Source organism: Hakea prostrata, chromosome 6 (genome assembly GCF_041222555.1).
Source record: "Hakea prostrata isolate BN-2017 chromosome 6, UWA_Hpros_2, whole genome shotgun sequence".
Classification (NCBI taxonomy): Eukaryota; Viridiplantae; Streptophyta; class Magnoliopsida; order Proteales; family Proteaceae; genus Hakea; species Hakea prostrata.
Window position 1 is genome coordinate 22,791,402 of NC_142605.1, and position 17,171 is coordinate 22,808,572.

General features: G+C 36.9%; 2 protein-coding genes across 2 annotated transcripts; one reads left to right on the forward strand and one right to left on the reverse strand.

Annotated features, from left to right (window-relative positions):
- The first annotated feature begins 3,081 nt into the window (after positions 1 to 3,081).
- On the forward strand, positions 3,082 to 3,723 carry LOC149012677 (uncharacterized). The gene has a single exon (XM_089157646.1). The coding sequence runs from the start codon at positions 3,082 to 3,084 to the stop codon at positions 3,721 to 3,723; it is 642 nt and encodes a 213-aa protein (XP_089013772.1).
- Positions 3,724 to 5,229: 1,506 nt separating this feature from the next.
- PFD5 (prefoldin 5) lies at positions 5,230 to 17,081 on the reverse strand. Its single transcript, XM_089158981.1, has 3 exons — positions 16,743 to 17,081; positions 12,678 to 12,755; positions 5,230 to 6,052 (listed from the first exon to the last, which is right to left on the reverse strand). The coding sequence occupies exons 1-3, from the start codon at positions 17,043 to 17,045 to the stop codon at positions 5,969 to 5,971; spliced, it is 465 nt and encodes a 154-aa protein (XP_089015107.1). The 5' UTR covers positions 17,046 to 17,081; the 3' UTR covers positions 5,230 to 5,968.
- Positions 17,082 to 17,171: the final 90 nt, after the last annotated feature.

The following is a 17,171-nucleotide window of genomic DNA, read 5'->3' on the forward strand; positions in this document are numbered from 1 at the left end:
AATTTAATGTGGTTTGGCAAAACCGCCTGTCCACCAAAGAGAAAAGGAAGTTTCACTATTTTCAGGAAACTTCATACCACTCTCATACCTCACAAAAAGCTACCCCTTTGCTTGCCCCCATGCCCTCTAGAGATTCCCCAATCCCCTATAAGGATTACTCATCTAGGTTATCTCACATAGACTATTTATAGGAAAAAATAAAACCCTAATCCCATATAATTACAATTTTACCCATGTATAACTAATATTGTCCCAAACCCTGATCCTGTTACAAATACAACCAAACTAAAATTATATGGACCCAAAGAATACAAGACACCCAAACCCATCAATCTCCACCTTGGCTTGAATTCTGCAAACCACCTTGAAGAAAATTGTTGTTGATGTCTCTTTGAAATCACTTGCCTATGTGTATCCGCCACACTTTACCGCATGGCCCACATCCCCTCAATGGATGCCTTCTTGATCATCATCACGTAACCAGTATAGCACACATCCCACACTTGGGGTGTCCGTACAGCTCATCACCACCGTACAATGTGGCATGGCTTCATCTCTCTTACTATTGCAGCATGCTTCAAGAGATCACCGCTACTCACCAAGTCATGAGCAAAAGTTACTCGTTTCCTTCCCGAATTCGCCCTTGTTCGGTACCTAAACAACCTATAAATTTTGCTCGCCTATACCCTTGCCCAAGTACCAAGTGGAGCTCCACCTATTTTAACACTCTATGCAAGCTTGTATAACTTGTCTGATTTATACTCTTTGTATTTATCATCTACCTAAATTAACCTAACTGTTAATCTTCGTATGAACTCACAAGATCAATACCACGTAACGAAATTTCCTCAATCTATCATTTTCGTTGAGTCCGGAATACCAAAAAACCCTAGGAACACATAACCTCATACAAAAAACTTTCACACAAAATCTTGTGGAAACAACCTATAGGGAACTGATCCAAAATAATAATAATAATAATGATACTCAAGTCCAACTACTGATTCAACTCTTCCTCTCATTCATTCATAGGCTCCTCCCATTCATGAGTTCATTCAGTTCCTCAAATAAATAAATAAATTATTCTTTCTATTTTGTCTTTTTCTTCCACCAAATCAACTTTCCTAATTTTGTTTCTTTTTAGTTCAACTTTTTGTTCCACGCTCCCCTTTCACTTGATATATATATATATATATATATTACTGTTTTTTGAAGTAAAACAATTCTAAAAACTTCAAGCACCAAATAAGTGAACCTCTTAACCCATGACCTTAACTCACTGTTCAAATCCTGTTATTTTTTTTCTTTTTTCTTTTTTCTTTTCTTTTCCAAAAACTTCCGTACAACCTTCACCTATATGAACCAGAGAAGCCCTCTTCAACTGGATCGTCTCTCCATGATCTTAAACCAAGATTGTCCTTTCCCCCTTTTTTTTTTATCTATTTATAGATCATCAATTCTGATTTGAACAATTACAAGAAAAATGATAAGAAACTTCACGATCTCTAAACCAAAGAATCATATCGTTGATCAATCAATCAAAGCATTCTCCATTCTCCTAGCACCATTCCTCTTCTTCCTAAATCTCCGTTCACTTCGCAACAATCTACCAAACCCTGCTCTGATACCACTTGTTAGGGACACAAATGCACGACCATGAAAAAGAACACAAGTAAAACACATAAGGGATTTAACATGATTCCACAAAACCACCTACGTCCACCAAGAAAAATAGAAGTTTCCCAATATTTCCAGGAAACTTCACACCACTATCATACTTCACAAAGGGCTATTGCAACCTCTTCCGACAATTGGAGTAGCTATCTGCATATGGATAAGGCTGGTCCCTGCTGATGGCATTAGGTGCCACGTTATCTTATGTTGACGGTCAACCGTAATACTAAGATGGAAGTACGTTTGATGTAGATCTACATAATACTCTGTTATCAAAATGGAATTGGAATTGCTGAGAAATTTATTTTATCTTTAACAATAAATAAATTATTCATATTTATATAAATCTAATATAAAATATATTAAATGAAATAAAATGAAATTAATAATTATTAGTAATTAATATTAAAATTCATAATGATGATAATGTATGATATTAACATTTGTATGATAATAGTTAATAGTATTTGAAAATCTTTTTATTTTTATTAAGTATGAATCTCCGCATATGAACTTGATTTAAGCAGGCTTGTTTGTTATGTATTTGGTTAAAACATTATATACGAAAACCAAGTTTAAGAATTTTTGTAATAAAGGCTAATCTTATGTATTTATTTATAATGGTATTTTTATTTCTTTTTTGCTAATCGAAGTTTTTTTTTTTTTTTTTAATTATTTGTTTCATAGACATTTTGATTTTGTATCCATAGCATATGTGCAGCTTATGATTTAAGTTCATAGTAAATTTTCATTATTCGAACATATTTATCATAACAGGTTTATCAAACAGCAATATGGTCTGGTCTGTACATATTCTTTTTCCATTCTTAAAAAGAATTTATCAAACACCCACTTTTTCTAGAAATGTTTTCCAAACAAGTTCATCAAACAACTATTTTCATATAAAGAACAGTGTTCAAAGATTAAGCCAACTTAAATTTTCAAGGTGAAAGTAGGTCTTGAATCTTGATTCTCTGGTCCTTAATTTGGACAAAATACAACAATCATGGTTGGTGTTATATTGTTTTTTAGAACAAATGGCACTTGCTGAACGGTGGATAATAAGAAAGACAGCAAGGAACATCTGTAGATGATCAAAATGCTGAAGGAAACTTGCGCGATATTTTAACAGCTTATTTCCCACTCTCTACGCTCCACACCACATCACTGACGTCTCCATCTCTCCCTTTCTCTCTGTCTCATGAATGTTTTCGTTCAGTTTCAGCATTCACCGTTGGGCGTTGAAAGCATTTAAAGCCCCTATTAATATTTCCTCTTCTCCTGCTAACCTCCAACGCAAAAGAAATCATCATCTTCTTCTTCTCCCTGACGTTTTAATTTCCACATTCAACATTTTCAACTTCTGTGTTTCTCACCATTCTGAATCTGAATCTGAAGAAACAAACCATGACGACGACGGAATCCTTCCATGTGAGCGACAGAGAACAACCAAATGCCCCTCCATACCCACCCAAGCCTCGCCGGAGTAGCTTTCTCAGATGGGTTTTAATCTTCCTTCCCATCTTCATCTTCCTCCTCGTTATCATCCTCGTCCTCAGCTTCACCGTCTTCAAAGTCAAAAACCCAACAACCCAAATCCTCTCAGCCACCGTGGAAGGTGTCTCACCGGCACTTCTTCTTCCCCAACTCAAGGTGGAGCTTAATATCACCTTAGACCTTGAGATCCTCGTTCACAACCCCAACCATGCAAGTTTCAGACACGACTCTGGCGTCACCATCGTATACTATCATGAAACTCAGGTTGCTGAGGGTGATCTTTCTCCTGGCAATGTTCCTGCAACTGGATCCGAAATTCTTGGTAACAGGATTACTCTTCAGGCTGACCAGTTCTTGCCTAATATTTCTGGATTGGTTAGTGATGTTATGGCAGGAAAATTTGAGATTAAAACCAAGTCTACAGTCCCTGGACGGGTTAAGTTTTTGTTCATTCACAAACATGTTGTTAGTCTCACCAATTGCCGGCTTGTGATTGGGGTACCTGACCTCAAGGTTCAAACCCAGGAGTGCAGTAACAAGATCAAATTTTGATGTCAGAATCTTTCTTTCTTTCTTTCTTTCTTTCTTTCTTTCTTTCAATCTCCTTGATACAGATTTAGCAGATGGTCGATTATGTGTTAGAATACTTTGCTAGCTCCTGTAAGTTATACTGTAATTTTTTGTTCTCTATGTGAATGGAAGAGACTTTTTTTTCTTTTTTTTTTTGCAGCATGTTTACAATAGCAATTAACTGTTTGCTAAAATCTCACTATAAAAGGGGAAAGCTTTGAAAAACTTGTTCACAACTTAAATGGTACTGAAAATGGAATTATTCCAAAGATGTAGTTCAAGGGATTAATTTGAATTATAATTTTGTGGACAGATAAATCTGAACGTTCTTTTGTTCATACATAAAACTTTAGCTAATGCAAGGTTGGCAAATGCCAAAATAAAGCTGTGAAAAAAAAAACGATGAAAAAATTATAACACTTTCGCAAACACCTTGGCCAGGAAAGCCTTGTTCTTCACAGGTTTTAAAAACTGTTTGACTGTTTTTTTTTTTTTTTGTGGAAAAACTGTTTGACTGTTTATTCCTCGCTATAGGACAGGTGCATCATCTCTGACTTGATTTAATGCGGTAAGAATCCTTATTACGCTCCCAAAAAAAATAAATAAAAATTTAAAATCTTGTTCTTGATCAAAGTGAATGACTAACAAAGCATGACAATGTATTTGAATCAATTTTTTTCTATCATCAAAGAAGTCACAAAAGGATTGGGGCTTCTTGACCCAAAGGATGAGAGGGAAGGAAGGGATAAGGTGTAAAGGGACGGAAGTTTGAACCCAAAACGACTTTGAATTTACTATCTCTCAAACACCATTGTACTGGAAGCACATCCACCGAGCATTTTGCTTGGGTACAGAGTAGTTCTATGCAAAACGGGCAGTTGAGATCGAAATCTTGACCCTCGTTTAGATCTCGACCATGGGCTACCTAATACTGCACATTAATTACACAACATCCAAGAAAGACCCATCCACCGAACGTATATTCTAACATCTAGGCTTGTTTAGATTAAATATTCCTGCAATTGAAATATCACAACACCTTCCCCATATAGAAAGACGTACATTCTAGACTTGTAGTTGGAATATTCTACCCTTGCGAGTAGATTAAACTACTCTCATACCTCTCAACCACACATTCAGAAACTCACCTCTAGAGAGATGTGAAAATAATGTAATCCTCTACCCTTGTGGACAAAAGTTCCGAGCTCGCGAAATAGTCATTTCACTCATCTAGGGGCTGTGCTCCAACCAAACTTAGTTTCTTCCTTGCAATTTGATACGACAACAAGGTGGGTGTCTCAAAAAATACGTAACCCCAATTTCCATTCCCACCTCCAATTAGGCAAAAATGAAGCTATCAAGTTAACGTACACGAATTCAACTTTTGAAAAGTTGGTCATGGGACAAACCAGGTCATTTGATACTATTTCCATAAAAGCCAACAAGTAACCCGGCTCTACATTTCATATCAGTTTGCCTGCCCAGAAACATCCAAATTCATGAGGTCCCAAGCAGAGTTCCTATTTGATTGAAAATGATTTGGCCAACCCATTCAATTACTCTAACTCAACCAGCAATTGAGATGTGGCTCTAAATTCATTTTAATATCCAGGCCTTTACCCAAAAGTCTACTTTGATTATAACAGGTCTGCCCCCACTAGGGTTTGGTCAGGGCATGTGTTTAACCAACCAAAGTAAACAAGATGGCCCTGCTCACATGCTTGTGAATGGATATTTTTATTTATGATTCTGTCAATTAATTTTAGTTGGGAGAAATGAATGCTGCCATGAGCTAATTTCCTGTAAAGACCTTCAATCAAAGATACCTTGGTCAGTAACCTGTAAAATGTAATCAGGAGGTCAGTTTTCCAGCTGTTCTAAATGAAAATGACTGATCATCCAAGCTTTGCATCTCAGATGGTTGTTCTTATGAATGTTGGCAATAAATCTGGAGGGTGAACATCTATCAGGATCTTTTCTCGTTCTCAGTTAGACTTGAATTCACATTTTCACCTGCAGATGAGCATCCTTTTTTTCTTTTTTTGGGTTAACATGTAGATGGTCAAAAAATAATACCATGGTCTATAGAAATTGAGAATAATAAATTATTCCTGCAACAACCAAATCAGGTTTCTACACCATTTCAGTGGGGAAAGCCAATTCCTATACTGAAATCAGGTGTTATAAAATACATGTCAACCAAAAAACCAGTTGTTAAATATATGGACTAACTGGTTGGAGCAACCTGCCTCAACTTTGCTTGTAACATAACTCCAGCTTCATCTGCTATACTTTTCTTCTTGGATGCAACCTGCGTCAGAAGCTTACGTCTTGTAAGTAACTACAGAGGCTAACATTGATATTCAAAACCGTGAAGATATTTTCAGAATTAACACCCATAGATTCAACTAAGCACCTTGAAACAAGACAAAAAAAATTGAAATGCTTTGATCTCTGCATCTAAATTATCTAAATAAGATGTTTCTTTATCATTCTTTAATATTTTATCAACCAAACAGCACCACTCCATCCGCAACATTGGGAACTCGACATTTTGCACAATAGGGTCAGCAAGTACCTTACATCTCAGACTATCAAATGGTAATCCACACTACATGGACGTTAAACTCTTCATGGAAGAGGAATCTAAATTGATTCTTTTACTGGATGACCTCTTTAAAGTAAGAAAGAACGAATATAATGAATATGACAATTATAAATGATAATTTTGTAACGATATTTACTGCAAATCATTAGATGTATGAATGGTTATTGACCAATCCAGAAACAGAGTAAGGTATTCTGTGTAGTGTTGTAAAGCTAAAAAGTAATCTCAAAATTCAAGGCAAATCAGTAATGAAATCTTATCAAATATCAAATATTGGAAGAATAGACTAGAATAAGAAAGACATGACCAACTCAGTAATTTGAAACTTGAACCAGAAACAGGAATTCCACCTTGTGTAGAGTCAAGAGAACCAAAATGGCAAAAAGTAAGAAGAAGAAAAGGTATACTAAAGACTACATAATAAAAGAATCTCTCCCTGTCCACTACATAATCAGGATATGTGATCAAAATGTAGACCCTGAGTCCCTGACCACCTCAAGAAAGGTTTTCTTTCTTTCCTTTCCTTTCCTTTCTTTCTTTCTTCGGAGGGGTGGCATGGGGTGGAGTGCAGGGGGGATAAGGTGTTGAAGAAATGCAACCACCCACTCTCAGACCATAAACTCAATTCATATTTTCCAGTCTGGAATTTCATCCTAATACAAGCTATTTAGAACTCTAACAAGGAAATAATCTCCTAAGATTTCTATCCAACTCTAACTCTTGCAAACATATCCCACTTTCTAAATTTGATGAATAATATATTATCACCAAAGTAAACTAAATTCTTCTAATTCTACTAAATCCACAAGTGAAAAGTAGACCCAGTTCTTCTTGGTCCAGAAACCTGATTGGATTTGGGTCAAGTCCAAGACAGCCAAATAAAAATCTATCCTGCTGAATAAAAATTAAGAAAACAAAAAAAAAATAGTACTAGAACCTGGGATGCAAAAGTATGAAGATGCTATGAAAGAATCAGAAAATTTTAAGGGTGAAGCAAAATGTTGGTGATAGAACGGGAGCTGGAGCTACATCAGTGACAAAATCAGAAGATCAATGGGAAGGAATAAAACGCAATCCTTGTGCCTATTCGCAAAGAAAATGACTAGAATTTGGGCAGAGAAAGAACACAATTAACCCTTTTCAAAGTTCAGTTATTTTTCATTACTGTTGGCCAAGGAACATATCCATTAGCCAGGCTCCAGAGGAATTTTCCAATTTCCAGTAACAAGTGAATTAAGTACAAGAGTTTATCCTCAAGATTTTGTGGAGCAAACCTGTCTTACTAGCTATAAAAAGGTTTATGGAAGTTTACAAGGTAATAAGTCCAAACTCCTACATGCGATATGTGAATGAGTCAACCATTGGTTCTACTTTTTAACGGTGCACCTATATTTTCTCACAAATAAAGTTACTGCTACCATGGGGATTCTAACTCTATTCTCCCCACCAGATCTTTTCCTGTTGTCTTCTACCCTCTCCTCTCTTATATCTGTGACACAGTATCAGAGAATAGGTGATCAGTATACCCTCTCCTCTCTTAGATGATCTTTCGAATCTCCTGACAGTCCTTTTTAACGGGTTCATTCTGGTGTGCAGCCACCTTCTGCTACCTTCTTATGTTGCAGATTCCTCTGATAAAATAATGAAAACAAAGATCCCTTGATGCAGTTTTGCCAGATCAGTTGCTCCCTGCATTAGGATTGTTTGCTGTATTGAGATCTGAGATAGTGTTGTAAGATCTGCAGCGTCTGACTACTGTTAAATGTTCTCTGATGGAATTTTCTGCCACCATGATCTACAGTAAATGGAACTGTGCGTGAAGTTCTACTTCATTGCAAAAGGTTATATTAAACCTTGGTGGCACCCCTTGTTTTGGGTAAATTTTCTGCATCTGAACATCATCTTACTCTCCAACAATTGGATCCTCTGAAAAAAATTTGGGTTCATATCGGTTGATTAAGCATGGTCATAAATCCAGTTTTGGTCCTCAGCAGACCACTGAATTGGTAAGACTTGACAGTAAATCCTGAAATTTTCAAGTTACTATTTCTCCATAAACAATATGAAGACTTTTTAACAATTAGACCATCATCAAATCTTGAAAGTTTGAAACCAAAACAGCCCCATAGGTCATCTAAGCTCGGACATATCCAAACTGTCATTCTGAAACTATTTATTCTCTTTCCTACAATTCTAACTGTTGAGGGGACTGGTAATTTGCTGTGGTTATAAATTATCTATTCAATCTTCTATAGACTCAAAAAGGTACAATTACTGCTATTAGCTAAATGGGGCATCGAACTACTTTCTAAATGCAGAGGATGAGAAAGTATACATTAATGCCGGGTAAGTATTTGATATCAGGACCCCTTCCTGCCAACTCAAATGATTATGAGTGGAGAAGTAAGAACAGAACTCTACTTGTGTGACTGAAGAATAATATGGAATTCTCTACAATTAAGTCATGGTTTGGAAACTGATCCTGTGCGTCCAACTATTGTTATTATTCCTACATGGATTCTTCTCATCTCCATTCAAGGTATATATCAGTACCATCCCCAGCCATCTGCATCAATTGCTGCTGCTAGTCAACCACCCAGCCACTCCCCCAACCAGTCCCCCACACACTGAAGAAAGAAGATTCTGATACCTTGTTTGCAGCTCCTGCTCCTTCATCTGTCACTAATTACTTGCCAATGCACCAGAAAATTTTATGCTTTCTTGCATTCTCAACAGTCCAATTCTAGTAACCAATTAGTCTCTATCTCACATCTTCCACCCCCCCCCATCTATGGCATACTTTATGTATCATCTTTATCAACCCATTCCATTCCTACATCCTATTAAGAGGCACATTTTCATCCTGGGTGAAAATCAGCTACGGATGTGGAAATTGGCTCCACCAAATCACCAGATATAGTCTTCCATTGTTTTACATAAATGGTAAGGATCAGAATGAAGTCTCATTTAACAATAAATATCACCCTGATGGATTTGTTGAGCAGCTTCAAGGTCTGAGGTAGCTAAAGGCTGAATTAGACATTTGGTGTTAACTACATTGAGAGGTTTTCTCTTGTTGCTAGGTTAAATTCTGCTCATGTACTTGTCTTATTGGTTGTTAGTCTTGACTGGCACTTGAATAAGTTAGGATCATGTTTTGGTGTTCAGGACAATACATTAGACTAAATGGGATTATTTCCATCTTGATTTATGCCTGTCATTGTTCCATACAGAGTATTATCTGTTCTAGATTTCTCATATAGCTAATTCAAGAGCAACCTGATGTCCCAGTTGCATGGTAAAGCTATTATCAGAGTGTAGGATTAGTTTTTTTGGGTGTTTGAGAAGACTATACAGAAGAAATTGGGTCATTTCCATCACTGTTCTTTAAGGACAGCTTTGAATGATCAAAAGACTATACACAAGAAATTGGCTCATTTCCATCACTATTCTTTAAGAACAGCTTTGAATGATCAAAACTTCTCTTTCGCTTGATATTGGTGTCGGAACAAATAGTTTGTGATCCCACCAAGTATCAAGATAAATGGTTAATTTACATAAGAATGGACTCTTGATCCATGATAGAATTCTCCCAATGTATGCCTAATTAAATTGAGTTCTATTTTTAGAATGCATCTTTAATTAGAAATTTTATATCATTAGAGAAGGGGTTCAGCCACTTAAGCACACATTGGAGTTGTTATATTGTAATTATATTCACAGTAGGAGCCTTAATTACTAAAGGTAGTTACTTTCAAGTTGCTTTAGGTGCCTCAGTCAAAGTTCAAAGTCATTATGACATTGTGGGTGTATAACAAAATCTATTTTAGGAATAAGTTAATAAAACTGATCTACGGATGTTGGTACTGGAATTGAGTAATATATGTGTGAAATTTTATCTTCCTAATTGCAAAATTCCCATCTCTCCCACATGGTGACATTGACTGGTCTGGTTTTCCAAGATAGATATTAATTTTTTTACTGTTAAGAAACAAGTGTACCCAGTGCATGAGGCTCTCACCAGTCAGTGGGTAGGTCCTTAACATAAGCAGCTTTGCTCCACTTCAAGTAGACACTGTTTCCAGGCTCTGGGTTGCTATGGAAGGGCAGAACAAACCTTACTGTTGCACCAAGGCCCATGCTCTTTTAAAAAAGCCTCCAAGTGCACAAGGCTCCCCACTACTGCAAGGACTGGGAGGGCCAGATGTATGCAACATTTCATTGCATTATTTTGTTGTTCCCTTCATTTCATCAGTTTTGCATTTATTATCTCGTTGAATTTTCCTAGTTAAATTTCACAGGGTCCATCTAAATAGGATTTCCCAATCCCTTGCCTGCACCAGTAACTGTCTAGTAGTAATATACGTACACCAAATAAATTCTTGCTTGACCAGAATGTTATAAAGTCTGAAGATAGAACATACACATACATATATAGTTATAGATAAGAGTGTGACAATGGACTTCATAGATCAAGTTCATAACTAAATAGACATACCCGTGCAAGGGGAGACAATCACATTGTCGAGACTAATCACAGAATTTTATGTCCATTGTACATCTAAGTTGATTCCCGATCATGATTAATGTTAATTTTACAAAGAACATAGGACAAAATTTTCCAACAACCACCTTTAAGTATCAAACTCCTATTCTGTTTGGAAGAAATTTTTCACAAGAAAGCCCATGAGATGAGTGTTCCAGCCAAGCATAATAGGCATAATAAAATAAGTGGGGACTGGGGAATATGTATTCCATATGCTAATTTGTTTGGGAAAAATATTTTCTAACACACAGACATAAACTGATAGCACCACACAATTTAAAAAAAAAAGGGGGAGGAAAACTCTCCTAGTCAGCCTTTACAACCTATACAACTTCCAAGGCAACCACAGATGCCAAAATATGGCCTAAAACCTGGAAACATGATATAAATAAAACTTATAGTGCAAAAACAAGCAAGCAAGTATCAAGGCATCGCATTATTTGAGGCCAGAATCACAAAACAAGGCACAAGTTCAACAGAACCAACGATGTAATTATAAATGAAATAAAACAAACGGAATTATAAACAATAATAGAACATATGAAAAAGCCTACTAGCTTGAATTAGAAGGAAGCATGAAACAATAAGCAGCCACTATTTGAAATTCCGTCCTTAGGCCACATCTTTTGGAGTAGATGTTGTCTCTTGAATGCTTAGAACTTGTGCCACAGTGTCTTAGCTGGGCAGATCTTGGAAATGGGAACCGAGGGTTCTATACAAACTAAGTTTTCTCTACTGTGACATTTCTAAGCAAACTTAAATGGTTGACCATGAGACCATCTATTATCAAGAAGAAAGTCTTTGTATGGTATGTGCTTCTGTTGTAATTTGGATACAAGGTTAGAATTGTCCATAGGGATCTATTTTGTGTTGCCAATGGGTATTTCTATAACCCTCTACTCTCATTCTATTATGAGTAATTTTTCTGGCTGTACCATATTACCATAAGCTTAATTCCCCAATATTCTTCATCTTCGTCCATATGTACAGAAAGACTGGAGACACTTGAGTTTCTTACTGCAGCATTTTAGCTTTTCACAAAAAATCATCCATATTTTGGTCACGCATCCTGATGCACAAGGGCCTCAACAGATGCATAGAGATTCCAACAAATGAAGCATACTGGAAGGGCACCATTTCCAGTGGCCATGGTGATTCAAAGGATTGGAAGAGCACCATTTCCTGGTCATATCTATGAAAGCATTTAGGTAGCTAATAGATGCCTTATTGGAGCAATAAAAGCAAAAACCTCTTTTGCCACAACATTTGAAGAAATTTTTTGATGTTCCAACAGAGATGTTTTAAACACAAGCCTGTGCAATTTTCATGAACAGAAATCCTTCCTGGATTTATTAAATTAAAAAGACTAAATAATATATGTAGGGGCATCCCTCGGCACAATGGCTGGTGGACCAAAGTTGTAGCCTGAGGTCATGGTATCAAAATAGCCTCAGCAAAAATTGTTGGGCAAGGCTGAATAGAAAACTGCCCCCCAGACTCTACTTATGCGGAAACCTTCAGCACCAGGTTCACCATATATATATATATAGCACTTCAATACTAGATTACAAGCTAACAATGAATGCAATTCATATCATTTTTCTCTGGAATTGTCATTGCTCATGAATAAACAGGGAAAATCATTACCAAATCAAGACCCATTGTCTACACCAAACATAAAGAGGCACTGAATCAACTAACATGTCAACCAATAGCAATTTAACATAAAAGGGAAACTGTTGCCTACTAGCAATTTAACAGAAGGGTTTCAAGCACATATACCTCAACAAGCTGCTCGTAGTTAGATTTCAACAAGTTTATTTTCCTCTCGCAATAATCCTTTCCTTCAGCCATTGTTTTCTGATCCATAAAAAGCCAACACAAAAGGTTAAGCATTTTTTTTTGGGGGGGGGAGGTCTAGAACATATCTAGAGTTGCATACCATAAAGCAGGATCGAATATAGCTGAAATTTTACGAACACCTATATTCCATGGCTCAATCCTCTACTCAAATGTCAACTTGAACAAACAAGGAGTTCACCAAGAGGCAAACCAAAGTTTTGAAAATCCAAAATTCAGATATTAAAACTTCTAGATGTGGAAACGGATGGCTAAAAGCCTAAAACACTAAGATATATGAACACACATGGGAGGCATATGAATGATTCCAAGTTTGAAATTTAATAGGTGGCTAATTTAAACCGTGTGATGGATGTCCATATAGCTGGTTGATGTGAACACAAGGACCCGCCATAAGTGAGGCCCTAAGTGAGGCCCCAAGATGGATCCAAGAAGCCTCCATAATCTGGCCAAACCCTACAGGAGGCATATTTTGGGCACATTAGCACTCAATTTACTCTTAAATTTTCTAGGATTTATTTCAAAATTTCGTTGAGTCAGTTTGAATCTAATTTGGACTTGTTTTGAGTCTCCTATTGTGAGTGAAGGTTGTGTTTTGAAAGAGTCCAGTTTGAGATTAAGTTTGTTGTTTAGTCTTAAGCAAGGTATGAAAGTTCGGCAAACATGGCGAACAGGCAAAATTTTGGCCTATATTTTAAGTTTTCAAGGTATAGTATAGGTTGTGGACCTTGGGTTTCTCATCAATTAGAGAGTGATAAAGTAGTAATAATTACTCAAAAGTGTAATAATTGCAATCCTTGATAATTGTGCTTCTTTAAAATATTCAACATCCACATGCACACTATTCAAGCTAACACACAAAAGGACAAAAGAAAGGAACGAAATTCACAGTTTTTTATGAAAAAATAATATAATAAAAGAAGGGCAAACATTGAATGAGATCTTATGGTTGTTAGAAAAAAATCAAATGGTGGAGATTTGAAATACGGTTTTCCAAAAAGGCTATTAGGTTTGGTTATGGGTTTCAAGAAAAAGTGTAATAATTACAATGTTGTGACATTAGAACCGTGTTTGGGCTTTGAGGTTTCAAAGTGTAATAAATATAGAGCGGATGTGACATTAAAAATTGCGATATTTCGATGATTTTTTCAATATTTCAATGATATTTTTATTTTTTCCAAGATATCACCGAAATCTTGGCGATTTTTTGTCTTCTCGCTTTCGCCCCCGATATTGTGTATGAGTGAAATTTCAAATCCAAGGGCTGAGATCACCTAGTAATTTAATTCCATTAGATACGTGCTAAGAGTCCAATTGAAGTTGTAAAGGAATTATTATCTATTAAGGACTTTTGAAGTTGAGTTAGAATCTGTTATTTCAGGCTATAAATAGCCTCTCATTGTAAGTTATTTCTCAGATTTTAAGATTAATAAAATCATTGAGTTGAGGATCGGGACCTCCTTTATTGGGCGTGTCTCGGTTGAGGGTTGAGTCAGAAATTATGTTTCTTCTTCAGCTTTCAATAATTTCAAGTCTTCAAAGGAATCAAGCATTCCGCTTCAAGTTCAGATCTGCAGATCCAGCCATCATCTTCAAGCATCAGTCCAGCATTCCCAAGTAAGTTCCAGCACCCCCCCCAACAACAAAAACAACAAAAACAAAAACAAAAAACAAACAAAAAAAAAACCCACACAAGCCTTCCCTCTCCCTCCCCTGCCTCACGGACCATCACAGCCCCTCCACTCTCTTGCCTAACCCTAGAAACATCCCCAAACCTGCTGCAAAATACCCTCTCACCCTTCTCCTTTAGTTTTCTTCAAATTCCAGCCCTTCCCTAAGCCCTAGAAGCCATCTCACATCTCCTTCTTCTTCCCATGTTTTCAGATCCCACCCCAACTAGGACTCCCTCATTCCAGCCCCAAAACACCCAGTTGTACCCTCTTTAGGATCGCCCAAGCCTGCTGAACAAAGGTCTAATATTAGTTTTTGCAAACCTACCTTGGTTAGTGACTTCTAGAAATTCTGCACTTCATCTTCCTCGTTGAAAAAGTTGCAGAAATTTCTGAAAATTCCAGAATTACTAAAACCCCAGTTTAAGCCCCTAACCCCTTGAGATAGCTTCTGAAACTCAAAACAGAAGTGTTCTCAAGTTCTTCCCTAACTTTACAGCCAGCCCTAGCATAGTCGTCAAAGCAGCTGCCTAGGCGGCAAAGCAGTTTTTCAACTGCTTTGTTTTGAACCGCTTAATTGACGCCCAATCTGCAAAGAAACGCCAAGGCCCAAAGTGGCATAGAACCTATTTTTTGCTCGGTAAATGTGAAGCATAAGCCATACTCAACATTAAGAATCAATGAATCAATAAATGCCTAGGCGAACACTTTGACAACCATGGTTTGATGAGATGAACTTATGTTTGTGTTCTTTTTTTGAATAATTTTTCATAATTATGATTCTTGAATGCTTTTTTTTTTTTTTATGAATGTGACTAATGAATATTTGTTTAGCTTATTATAGAAAGTAGTTGTATTGAGTAGTTTAAAAGTAGTTATATTTAAAAAATTTGACCCAACCACTTTGGTCGCCTTATTGCCGCATGGGCGCCGCTTTGTCGCCTTATTACCTGCCCTTGTTCCCAATCGGTTTGGTCGCCTTGCCGCTTTGACAACTATGAACCCTAGCCTTATGCAAGCCTTGACCAAAACCCTAATCCAACTCCCAGTAGACCTAGGACTGAATTTCAACTCCTATAGAATTCAGATCTGGAATTTCACTTTCAGCAGGCCTAGGCAGTGTTAAAATCCCTGAAGAACCCTCTATGAATTGGTGGAATAGTCCTGGGCAGCCACCTAATCTAGGGAGTACATCCTAAACCCTAACCCTAGATTGTGGTATACATCACCGTTGTTGCCACACCACCACTCCATGTAGCAAAAGAATCATATAACCTCTACAGTTTTTTTTTTTTTTCATTTGATCTCTCAGATTCTCACTAAAACACCAGCTAAGAACCATTTTGTTTGGACTGTGTCTTCTCAAGTAACTGCCTTAAGCAAGACCATAAATCATGAAAGATATGAAGATAAAATAAATCAACTGCTGGAATGGCAGAGCAAATATTTTATTTTTGATTCATTATTTTAGTTTATTGCCTGCAGACACGGAGACAAGTCTTGCACTTCAATGGCAACACAGATTTCAGATGAAGCAACAACAGTATCTGGTAATATGGTCACTGATGAATAAATAAATGTAAATATTACAATCTTGCAAACGAAAGTCCTTCTGCGTAGCATGATTTTGGGCCCTTCAAGGGGTAGCAAACTGATACAGAAAAGAGTGGATGCAAAGACAAAAGCTTTGCATACCCAAGGATATTAACTACTTTCACTTGCAAACAAAAATCTCTTCAAATGTTCAGCATTAGAAACTGAAGCTAAATAGTCACTACGTTGACTCAGATATAGGATATCTATTAGCGATGAGTCATTATAGGGAAGATGATGAATTGGACCCGTTTCAGTCATAATATATAGCATTTTAAGGGGGGAAAATAGAGATTATAGTTAGTATTGCAAGACAGATGCAAAAAAACGAACAAAAACATGTATTTTTAATAGCCAAGCATCACAACCTGTCTGTAATCTAACCCTGATTAATTGAATAAGCTAGATTCAAGTTTCAGTTTTGATTGGGACACTTGAAATTCTAAATTACAAGCAAAATAACTGCATTAAGAAAACCTTCATATCCAACATGAGAGAACATGCAGAAACTCAATAAAAGGGAAAAGGAAGACAGGAACAACATCAATTCAACGCCAATATGGCCAACAAATAAATTACTCAGTTTGGGCATCAGTAAAGTACTCGACTTCCACAAAAGGGACTAAACAATATTCTAAATTCTAACCCCAAGCGAACGAAACAATCATCCAGGTAATGAAAATAATAATGGAAAGAGTAAACCTATAAGAAGCTATTGACGAACCTCAATGAAGTAGCCAGTGCCAACATCAACAAGAACTTTATCTGCATCATCAAGTTTTCCCGGAACATAGAGCGAAGCCGTTAGAGGTACCAACATTTTCTTCCCTTGAGGACGAAGGGAGAGATCATGGAGGGCGTTGGAAGCCATCTCAAGACGAACGGTGGCTGTTCTAATGTTGTTCAGGCTGTCCTGAAGTAGATTAACTTCTAGGTCTGATTGTTCTTTCAGACCTTTCAGCTGTTCCAAACTCAACTTCTCCATCTCTGGAACCCTAACATCTCTTGGTGCTCCCTTAGACGCCATTGGAACTCCACTATCTCTTTCTTTCCCTCCGTCTCGTCCTGGTATCACTTCTGCGTTTCGCGTAATCAATTATTTAGATGTAAATCTGTAAGTTATGACATTAAAGCTGAGACAATTTTGTCATCT